Here is a 12,367-nt window from a genome sequence, read left to right on the forward strand (position 1 = left end):
TGTGTGTGTGTGTGTGTGTGCGCGCGCACGTTTGTGGGGGTGGGGTGGGAGGGTTATATTAAAACGTTATTTAATATGTAAAGCTGTTTGATTCGGAAAGATAAAGCAGAACACCTTACAATATTAACAATATCCCATAGTGGAAGTTTTGATTAAAGATACAAACGCAATATCCTAAGTCTCTCCCAAATCCAGATAAAGGATAACAAGAGCCAGGGTAGGTTTTTATGTGAAAATGAGTTTTCTTTTTTCTCTGACAACGTGCCTTCAATTCATATATTAAAGCAAAAATATTATCAAGATTTCCACAATTTTTCAACAGTGACACTGATAAGAAGGTATATTTAAAACCCATTTATTTGTGTTTGGGGTTGAGTATTCAACATTTAACCATTAAGAGCAATGCATGATGTATACCATACCAGTTAACATTTTGGGACAATTTAAAGATGTTTTCCTCAAATGTATACATGTTTTTTTTTATCATATATACAGTGGTGTGAAAAAGTGTTTGCCCCCTTCCTCATTTCCTGTTCCTTTGCATGTTTGTCACACTTAAGTGTTTTGGAACATCCAACCAATTTAAACAATAGTCAAGGACAACACAAGTAAACACAAAATGCAATTTGTAAATGAATGTTTTATTATTAAAGGTGAAAAAAAAATCCACCATCATGGCCCTGTGTGAAAAAGTGATTGCCCCCTAAACCTAATAACTGGTTGGCCACCCTTAGCAGCAACAGCTGCAACCAAGCGTTTGCGATAACGTGCAATGAGGCTTTTACAGCGTCCTGGAGGATTTTGGCCCACTCATCTTTGCAAATTGTCCTAATTCAGTTACATTAGAGGGTTTTCGAGCATGAACGGCCTTTTTAAGTCATACCAAACATCTCAATAGGATCAGGTCAGGCTTTGGCTAGGCCACTCCAAAGTCTTCATTTTGTTTTTCTTCAGCCATTCGTGGTGGACTTGCTGTGTGTTTAGGATCATTTCTGCTGCAGAACCCAAGTTCGTTTCAGCTTGAGTACCGACAGATGGTCGACATTCTCCTTCAGGATCTCTTGGTAGACAGCAGAATTCATAGTTCCTTTTATCACAGCAAGTCTTCCAGGTCCTGAAGCAGCAAAACAGCCCCAGACCATCACACACCACCACCATATTTTACTGTTGGTATATGTTCTTTTTATGAAATGCAGTGTTCCTTCTACGCCAGATATACTTGGACACACACCTTCCAAAGAGTTCCACTTTTGTCTCATCGGTCCACAGAATGTTGTCCCAAAAGTCTTGGGGATCATCAAGAGTGTTGTGGAGAAATTGAGACGAGCTTTGATTGTTCTTTTGCTCCAGTGGTTTTCCCTTGGAACTCTGCCATGCAGGCCATTTTTGCCCAGTCTTTTCCTGATGGTGGAGGCATGAACGCTGACCTTAACTGGGCAAGTGAGGCCTGCAGTTCTTTGGACGTTGTTGTGGGGTCTTTTGTGACCTCTTGGATGAGTTGTCGCTGCGCCTTGGGGTATTTTGGGCGGCCGGCCACTCCTGGGAAGGTTCACCACTGTTCCATGTCTTTGCCATTTGTGTATAATGGCTCTCACTGTGGTTCGCTGGATTCCCAAAGCTTTGGAATGGCTTTATACCCTTTCCAGACTGATAGTGCTCAATTACTTTCTTTCTCAATTGTTCCTGAATTTCTTTGGGTCTCGGCATGATGTGTACTTTAAGGATCTTCTGGTGGACCTTACTGTTCAAGCAGCTCCTATTTAAGTGATGCCTTGATTGTGAACAGGTGTGGCAATAATCAGGCCTGGGTGTGGCTAGAGAAATGAACTCAGGTGTGGACAACCACAGTTATAGTTGTTTTAACAAGGGGGGCAATCACTTTTTCACACAGGGCCATGATGGTTTGATTTTTTTTCACCTTTAATATAAACACCTTCATTCCAAATTGCATTTTGTGTTACTTGTGTTGTCCTTGACTATTGTTAAATTGGTTTGATGTTCCAACACTTAAGTTTGACAAACATGCAAAGGAACAGAAATGAGGAAGGGGGCAAAACTTTTTCAGACCATTGTATATATTAAGAATTGTGAACCAGTATCAGATATATATATATATACTCTATATATATATATATATATATATATATATATATATATATATATCCTTTTCACAATTCTTTCAGCTCAATTTAATGTAACATTCATTTTTATCTTTTCAACAACTCAACATTGTATCTTTCCTGCCACAGTCTGGCACCACCAAAGTTAAGTATGTGCGTAAGACACTGCTCTAATTACAAAAGTTACACTACAGTTCTCTTACTCTCCAGAAATATCCCATCTAAAAGCACAAAACTCTTCACTTCTGACTGGGAACTATAAGAGGCTTTTTGTATGAAGTCTAGAAGTGCATACAATAGAACTCCATGACTATAATTAGATTCACACATAAAGCTTAATAATGGCAGGCTTTTAAACTATAAGCCAATTTATCAGCAGCTCGAGTTGGGTTTGTTATACTCTGGAGTTTAGAAAGAGAGGGGGCTTTCATTTGAAATTAGTCTAACTGAACTTTCTCTAAAGTGAGAACTGAACATCTATTAAAAGACATATGACAACAATTATTAAGGCAAAATCATTAGCGGCATGGATGTAAAACTCACTGCAAAAATGTGATGTTATGTGTATTTACAGAACAAGCATTGCAGTCAAACATGCCTCAAAACTTACTGTGGATCCACACAGAGTCAGCCTTATTTTGCAGACCAGCCATGATGGTGATGGATGTAGCTGGCAGCATTGTTCAATTTTGTCATTTATTGAGTTGCATATTGCAGTGAGTACTACAGCTCTACTTATCCTGTCCCGATTTCATTAATCATCTCGGTACAGCCTTATCAAGAAGACTGATTCACAGTAGGGATGCAAGATATATCAGCTTAATATTGTTATGGCAATATCACGTTGCACAATATTATATTGAAAGTGTCACAATTAGTATGCAATAGTTTGTTTATTTTGTGAAGCGATGCGTCCCGTCCATTGGCTGTGTGGCTTAGTTGTGTTTGATTTAGAGCCTGCTTGAAACGTTATAATGATCATGTTTCATTGGCCAGTTACCGTGCCACTTACACATGTCAGTGCTTGTCAGTGCACGGTGCCACTACGTGACAACCCTATGGAAAATACCACGTGGTGTGCGTGCATATTTTGACAGAGTGACAGTGTAAATGAGGAAATAGATAGAGACAACAAAACAGAACGAATCATGAGTGCATGATACTATTCCCCAAAAAAACCTGTTGCAGTTGATCCGCCAGAGCTAGCCAAACAAGCCTCGCTAGCGAGTGTTGTTGCTAGTGGCACAAAGTACGACAAGAACTCGAAACAACATACCGAAATAGCCAATGCTATAACGTATTATTTGGCCAAAGATATGATGCCCATCCACACAGTGGAAAAAAAAGGCTTCAAGAAGCTTCTGAATGAACTAAACAAACGGTACCAAATCCCATCCCGCACCTATTTCTCACAGAGAGCTATCTCGCAACTTTATAAAAGGCGGTGCAAGCAGAGTTCGGAGTTGGATAGCATGAATATTTTTCATTCACAACCGACCTGTGGTCCAGCGACACATAAGTCTGACTGTGTACTATATTTTTATGAATCTATAAATATTGTTACAATGAGTAACTTTTGTAATTTTACATATGTTTAGAAGATCCAAAAATCAATATTGTAATATCAATCATTGATATTGCAATATTACAATTTGTCATTGTCACGTTTTACTGCATTGCTTTAATGTTTACTTCTCTTTTTTTTTTACTTTATATTTGCATTTGATGTACTTGCACCTATACAAACTCCTTAGAGCCCTTTGCCAAGCCTCTGTCAGGTTCATTATCACAATCCTGAGATCTGTGGCCTTTTTCGATGGGTTGGATAATCTCAGAAAGCACCAGAGCAGGGATACACATCCACATTTACCCTCTCAGTAGTAGCAGACCCATAACCACACAGATAAATGTGCACAAACACAAACAAACATGCACATGTGTACGCACATGCAATCCCACCGAACTGTCTTATTTCAGATTAATCTATATCTACTTCTGTCCTTCCACTAATCTGTCTGTCTGCCTCTGTTGGATATTACAGTGCTCAGCCTATCAGCCTTCTTCACTGAACACCCTCTTTTACCAAAATATCATCTAATAGACAAAAATCTTCAATTTGAATGGGGGAAAAGCAGCAGGTTTAGGACCAAAAGAAGCACCACATTTGGTTTCAATCAATGCAGTATTTGTAGGCTGATCAGCATCTCCCTAACACCATCACCTGCAATTGAACAGCTCTGTCATGTGATTTCAAAAAAGCACTATGGCCAAGTTCCCTTCCTGTTTAGATAAGATAATTTGTTTATTAGTCCCCAATGGGGAAATTACTGCACTACACTCTGTGTACACACTTTTTGTTAGTACTCACACACAGGCCTGAAATACACACACATGCTCAGGACCTATACATGCACTATACATGGAGAGATGTCAGTGTGAGTGGGCTGCCAGCTGAACCAGCGCCCTGAGCGGTCAGGGGGGTACGGTGCCTTGCTCAAGGGCACCAAGCAGATGACCTCAAGTCATCACTCCTACCACTGTAAATCGCAAGGTTCTCCATCTGGAGAAGATATTAATAACCTAACACCTTAAAATATGGCCCATACAGTATGGTCAGCTATATTAACATACAAAATAAGTGATTACAAAGAAAGTTTAGGAGAGGGTTGGTTTCATCTACTGTCTAACACAGGGGTCACAACCTTTATAATATGAAGTGCCATTTTAAAACGTTCTTGTTAATCAGTGTGCCGTATCAGCATTGACCACTGGCCCGCTCAGACAGTGTGAATTCTTTCCTTTGTGTCGCATTTTTGTGAAGAAGGCAACAAGTACTAGCCTATCAGAGGCAGAGTAGGGCGTGTCTTTGCGGAATGTGGATGGGGAAAAAGTAAATCAAACTTCCTTAAATAACAGGCTGTGCTCCTTCCAATGGCTGGTAAAGAGGTCATCTGGCATGCATTTGGAAAATGTCCAAAATATTCTCTTGCACACTTATTGCTAATGTGCTTTAGTTGAGCTACTGTGTGCCAAAGGTGGCAAGTGTGCCTGAGGTCGCTGACCCCTGGTAATTATCTGAAAACCACACATCAGTGTTTTACAAAATGCTGTTTTTCCTGCTCTCACTTACTGCAATGTGGAACTGTTTAACTTATAAACAAAGACAATTAGCATTACTACATTAGTGTGAACAAAGTTGGAATGGCAAACTGCTTCTTCAAAGATCCTCGACTATTACAAGACCAAAACTACCCAGTAAAAGTGTCTTTCATTTATAAAATACATTTATTCTCCTAAAGATGGCAACACATTCCAAGCTCTCCTTGTAGAAAAGGGCAACAAACATTCTTCCTGCGACATTTTAGTCCACCCCAGACATAAGTGGTTAAAATATATGCAAGAAGTCAATAGAGAAGCTCCCTTTGCACCGCCCTTCACTCAGTGACCTTATCAAAGAGAACAAAGGCCTGCAAAGTGGTCCTTGAAAACACCACATACCTATACTCCACTGGGTCAGAGATAAAGCATATTCATTGTTGGGATAAAATTGTGATGAGTCATTTACAGCTCTCAGCTAGGTTCTCGTCCGGTGTCTTTTTTTTTAGCCCTTCCTGCTTTTGAGGAAATAATTTTGCTTGCTTTCACAAAAAACTGTTGCAAAGCTGCTGACACCGAGTCGCCAGCATCAACACACCCCTTTCCCAAGAAACCCAACTGAAAGAACAAATCGATTATGGCATAATCTAATTGATTATCCTTCCTGCAATGTCCCCAGGATGTCTCACCGGTGAAAAGGTTAATGTGGGGCTATCAATTACAGGTATACTGAAGAATATGTCATCCTGTTTTTAATTGCAACAGCCGACCCCTTCTAAGAAACTTTAAATTCCAAGGGAAACGGAAGTTAGAGTGTATTTAGTTTCTGTACAGTTGCAGGAGGGATTCAAATCAATTTTTTTTTAATGAAAGCATTTATTAACAGTAGACTGATTTTCTTTCTGTTGCCAAACTAGGCAAGTTTGGACCTCTACCATTTCCTCTAAGATGAACTTATGCAATTTATTGTGCAGCCTGTTGCCACAGGATGGATTTAAACAACACCTTACATATTAACTACTGCTTGTGCTGTCTGCCTCAAAGCCATATCTACAATTTAAAATGGATTTCCAAAGCTTTAGACTGGACTTTGTACTACTGAAAGACTTAGAAAACATATCTTTAAATATAAAAAGTTGGTGTAAATCACATTTATTACAACATGCAATGAAAGCAATAGTAAAAACTCACTCTTCTTAGCTGCAGCCATTTCACAAGAACTGGTCCAGACCAACACACTTGGACACACGCTGTCACAGCCTTGTCATCTCAGCAGTGTGACCACAGAACACGCCTGCAAAACAAGTTTTGACAGAGAAGACAATGAGGGAGAATCATTTAGCAGTATAAAGAGAGTGGGAGAGACAAAGAGACAAAGAACAATAGGCAATGATTAAATCAACAGAAGAACATTGAAAGATAAGGAGGAGGTAAAGGTTTAACATGAGAGCGAAATAAAACTGGGAAATAACAGCACGCATGTGTTATTCTTTCCAAATGCATGGCCCCTGGTTAGCCTGTATTTCAGCTGAGAGCACAGCTGTGCTGTACAAGTCAATCCAAGAGTATCAGAGACTCCCAGCAGAGACTTCAATTAATGGAAACAACAAAACAGTCTAAGAGGATTAGCTAAGGGTTGAAGGGGCTCTTCGTGGGCTTCACACAAATGGAAAACATTCATCACATCTCTGGGAGGTGCCAAATATAAATATTGAAATATGGGCAGGAAATAAAAAGGCAGTACATATGAATGGGATAGGTGGCAGGTCTATGTGATCTTCTGCTGCAATAATACTCAAGAGAGCAGCCTTATATTCAGGCATTACTGGTAGTTGGTTGGTTATTACAACAATAACCAACACGTGTACAGTTCTACAAGTTTTCTAAAGCTGTGACTTTACATATTATTAAAAACCAGGTGAAAGCTTTGAATGACCACAAATGACTCATTACCCTCCCTAACGTTATCAGAAGTTAAAACTGTAGTTGGTGCAACACTAGTAATTGTAGCAGTATTATTTGCAGTAGTGAAAACAAGACATTTTACCACCAAAGTTGGGAAAGACAATAATGCTATTATTTGTAAATGAATGCCTACTAGTAACGGTGCTTTGTTAAAATCATCTTGAAGGGCACCTGAACCAATCAGGCAGCACGGACATGTTGCCAGGTTTGACATGTTGCTAATAGTTAGTGCTAGGGGTGTCACTATTTCGATCGTATGAGGAAAATACACCAACATGAGCTTTCAATTTTAATTAACGAAATGAAAAGCAATATCGACGAGTCTCCTAGTATTTTCTTTCTCTCCACCCTGATCAACTTCCATGTGTCCAAAAAAGAAAAAAAACACACGGAAGTCACAGGGTAGCTTAGCATACCGTTACCTAAAGACAACGTTAAATTAACTGTAGCCTGCTGCTGCACTTTTTAAAACACCCTGAAGTCACCGTGTCACAACATGTTGTCTTTCCTCCCTGTGTTATGTAGCTAGCTAAACCAACAACTGTTGCTAGAGCATGTGGTCTCACACTGGACTTTTATGGTGCATTCAAGTGCCCTTCTGTAAACGTATACTGCATTTTTATGTTCCTTATTGTGAGTGTCAGCGGTGACATTTTCTTTTCTTTTTTTTAAAAGACAAATTAAATATCTTACATAATAGAGAATCCGTATTCCCCTAGTTAATCATACAGCGAGCCACAATTGCCACACTTGAAGTGCAAGGTTAAAAAAAAAAAAAAAGTTAAACAATCCTTTTGAGAATAAACACAAAAAACAAACTTTTTTTTGCAGCATTGATCAGTATTGCAATCTGGACACATAAAAAAAAATCTGACGCTCTGATTTAACAATGGCCTTGGAAATGTTTTGTTGAAAAATATCAGCTGTGCCAAGTCTGACCTTGATACCTGTGATTCCTTTAAGTGGGTGGTATACATAGGTATAGAACATGTATATGGTGGTATAACCATTTAATTGTTCCTTTTACACATTTTGATTCCCTTGTCTCTCATTGTACATGTGTAAAGTGACAATAAAAGGCATTCGTCTGGTTTGCACGTTCTTCTTTTCATGTGCCACGGTTGGGGACGAAGACACAGCGCCAGAGTCTTTGCTTTTCTTGCTGCAACACGGGAGGGAATGATGTCACATTGTGGGACAGAACAATGTCACATCCACTGAGAATAGGTTTGAATCACTGAATGATCTGCTTTGAACAGCAGGAAATATCAGTGCTGTTTTGGGTGCCTAAATGGGTCGCTATGATTAGAAAGCCACTGATGAGACTCAAACGTCTCCAGCTGTGAGAGCAGCAGGGTGACACGTAAAGTATGCCTGATTGGATGGAAACAGCATTGCAAAAACGTCGCAAGTTTACAGGTGTTTACTTAAATGCTTTAGGTGATTGTTGTCACATGACATACACTATTTAATTTGACCACTGCCATTGTATACAACTTGCTAAAGGATAATTCCTCTTTATTACAAATTGGATCTGATTTTTTTGTAGTCATGGCCATCCTTGCTATAAGTAATATTGCTGAAAACTGGGGATACAGCAACATCCTTAAAAAGGAACCGAACAGGGCAGTCAGACAGAGTTGTTGACGGTTGCACGGTAAAAGGCAGCTGTGACATCAGATAGTGTTGTGTGGTGCAACAGGGCTGTTGTGTTTCAAGCTTTGATCACAAACATAGTGTGGGGTACAGGTCAGAATGTATTTTCAACGTCAACCAGGACGGATGTGACCCAAAAAGCAAATGTGTCATTAAAGAGCACCGATTTATATATAAAGGAGTTGTTAGAAGTAATGAATTATTGGTAACAGCTGTTGTTGCTGTATATTCATACTTTGGTAATCAATGCATTGTACAGACTGGTTCCTTCCGCAGTAACCTCCAAAGGATGTGAGCGCTGTACCTTATTTACATGCATGACCACCTTATCTGAATCATGAAGCTGACAGCACTCCCTCAGCTCTGTGCCACAGTTGACAAATTAAAATAGCAGATGCCACAGAGAGCGGCAACAAGTCCGTCTGCTGCTTTGAATTAATGCTTGTTTTTAATGGAAAGTGATTTGCTCTCCTCCATGAGAAACAGGCATATGGTGGGCGTGATGAAAAAAAAAAAAACACATAACTTTTACTTAAGTTAACACAATCTCCCTACAACGTTTACCCTGTCCATAGCACTGCGTTTGTTCTTCGTTGCACCAGTCAATAATATGTGATTCTAGCGCTAAAACAATTAGGTATTTAAAAGGTCCCATGACATGGTGCTCTCTGGATGCTTTTATATAAACCTTAGTGGTTAAAGTTAATGTTAAAAAAAACTCATAAAGTGACATTTTCATGCCATGGGACCTTTATTTGAAAAGGGAATCAACAGAAAATGGATCGCCAAAATTGTATCAGTCATTCTATACAATTCTGTAAAAGAGATATTGCACTTGTGCTGGGTAGTGGGTCTTATTTACAGTGCTTTTTCGCTCTTAATTGTGCATGTGGAATACATAAAGTCAATAACGCAGTGCAACATATAATGAATATAACAAGGCTGTGAATGTATAAATACACACTAAAAAGCGACATTTTTTTTGCAAAAACTAGTACAGCAGCAGGACACAATTACTGTAACTAACATAGTGAAACTACACAGCAACATGAATATCTACATGCTAGCTAGTGAGCTGTCCCGATAGGTGAGTCCGTCCTTGTTGGCTGTTACTAATCTTTTCCGCTAAAAAGTTGCCGCGTTAACACGAACTATCGCATTTCTTTTGGTTTGTTTACCGTCGAGCTTACCTGACTTGTATTCACGGCAGCTGTTCACTCGTACATCTAGCTGTGCAGATAACCGAGCGTCTGTGTGCGGACGTGTTGTCTGGTCCGGCTAGTAACCACCAGCAGCTCCGAACACACACGGACACCACAGCCTCCACTCCCCCTCGTTTGCTTTGCTCCGGCTACACTTTCTCGCTCGGGCAATTTCCGCATTTGATCACGTGGTATGTTCGTGGTTGCCCGCGTGCTGCTTACAACCACGACCCCCTTTTTTTTCCACAGATGATGATTAAACATATAATAGCTGCTCACCCGAGACACCTGAGCCGATTCTTTCTACTCTCTGATTCGCTGAGAAATGAAGATGGTTGTATGCAGAAGGTTGGCATCTCCCTCGCTCCAGCCGCCGGTGCTTTGTTGTAGTTGAATGGCGCCACCTAGTGGTGCTTGGGGCGCATTGGACGAGTGGAATTAAAATTCTGTGCTCTCTCTCTGTCAAAAGAAAATTATTAAAAAATAATATTACATATTCTTTACCTTTATTCGTTCCGCTTTGTTGTCCTTGTTCTTCGCTATTATGTCTATTTCTGTGTAAGTGCATTAATATCATTATATATATTTATTGTTATTAATGTATGTATATGGGCCCAGTGACTTGTATGTGTACTCACAGGTTAGAGCAAGTCAGACATGTGCCTGACTATGCGAGGCTTTGTATGTCAGACAAAGGCGTAACTTTGGGTTCAGCACTGGGTGGGATGAGAGCTTCACTTTTGAGCAAAACTGAAGTTTTGAATGTCAAACACTTACTTTCTTGCTTTCTGGTTTATTTGTCTGCAACAATTAGTGCCTTTTCTGCATCAACTTATGGTGCTTTATATATGTAAAGGAAATTATAATTTTTTTTTGGGTTGGGTTGCAATGGCCAGTTTTGATTATAGAGGGGAGGGGGGTTTATAACTGTATACAAATTATAATTCCACAAAATATTTATAAATCCATCTGTATACTTGACACATGGATGCATTATCAGACTTCAGGACAACATGACTGTCTGTCTGACTATTTTTTACCATCAGTTTTAAACTGACTAGCTAACTACTAAAAGTAGCCTAATGCATTCTCTAATATTTGTAGGGATAGCATTCCTGTTTTGAAGTCAACTTAGGAAAACGGGATCTTCTGCTTAATACGGTAATACAGGTGTGCTCACGTCTTTATTACAACAATAAAACTTAAAAAATTCCAAATTTATGAAATAATAAAAAACTACAACAAGACACATACACACATTTGTTAAGGAACGATAGCAAACACAACAGTAAATCTTTATAATTTTGGATAAGATTTACGACACTTCCGGCCCTTATTCTCTAAACTCCCGGATAAAAAATAAATAAATAACCTGTCTGCGACGATAGAGCGCGTGGCATCTCTGAGCACGATGTGTCGCACTTTTTCCAATTTTGTTAATCTTTTTAAAACGTTGTTGATTATTCTCAAAGGTTAAATGTATATATCGGGTAACTTTTCGGCTCGTAAAAGCCATTGTAAAACGCTTTAATTTAGTTATTTAATGCGCAACCGGAGGCCCAGCACCGACGACCAACGGCCATCAGGCCAACGTTTGAGATTTAAGCTAACGTTAGCTGACGCTAAGCACTTCTTCACGGTAAGACAATGACTAGCTATGTTTAACATCAGATAATAAAGATTATACTGTAAGTGTTTAGGTGGACAAACTTACTAATGTACATGTAGGAGTAATTACTGATTGACGTAGCTAGCTGTTGAGTAAAATATGTTAAGCTAACCTAGCTAAACGCAGTGCACATAGCTAACGTTAATGATGCTATCTCTAAACATCAACGTCAATTAGCATGAACTTGGCGTTAATAGCTTTAACAGTAATTAGCACTCAGTTTGACCACTTAAATTGTTAAATTGTGTTTAAAGTGTGCTATGAAAGAACATTTAGGGAAATATAGAGTTAATCGAGGTAGATTCAGTAATGTTAGTGAAAACTAAGAATGTTCAGGTCGCTATAGGCCACATGGTCGATGGCACTTGATCTTTAGCTAGCTAGTTAGCTAGTAAATGCCTAGCTAGGTAACTTGATGCGATCGCGTCAAGATAAAACTAGAGATAGTGAAATTCTAAATCAAGATAGCTACTTTTTGACCCGTCAACAACTTTCAAGACATTTTCACAATTGTAAAAAAATAGCAATAGTCATTTTAGCTCAGGCTAGCTGTAATATTAACTGTGAGATCAGCAAGCCTGCCTAACGTTACGGCTTCCACCTCGTAGCTATGTGCCGGTGGAATACAGGCAGCATGCTACTTTGACGACCGGCAAATG

At 39.3% G+C, this 12,367-nt stretch overlaps 1 protein-coding gene across 2 annotated transcripts in view; it reads right to left on the minus strand.

The window, feature by feature from the left end:
* Window positions 1–10,407, minus strand: part of adisspb (adipose secreted signaling protein b) — a 32,658-nt gene extending 22,251 nt beyond the window's left edge. The window contains exons 1-2 of one of the 2 annotated variants that reach the window (XM_032544144.1): window positions 10,319–10,407; window positions 6,408–6,510 (exon numbers count right to left, since the gene is read on the minus strand). In XM_032544144.1, the coding sequence (XP_032400035.1) occupies window positions 6,408–6,426 (19 nt within the window). In that variant the 5' untranslated portion in view covers window positions 6,427–6,510; window positions 10,319–10,407. Of the gene's footprint in view, window positions 1–6,407; window positions 6,511–10,027 lie in introns of both variants that reach the window. The other variant, XM_032544142.1, reaches the window with a different exon arrangement.
* Between the last annotated feature and the right edge of the window lie 1,960 nt (window positions 10,408–12,367).

This window comes from Etheostoma spectabile, chromosome 19 (assembly GCF_008692095.1).
Source record: "Etheostoma spectabile isolate EspeVRDwgs_2016 chromosome 19, UIUC_Espe_1.0, whole genome shotgun sequence".
In the NCBI taxonomy this organism is placed as follows: Eukaryota; Metazoa; Chordata; class Actinopteri; order Perciformes; family Percidae; genus Etheostoma; species Etheostoma spectabile.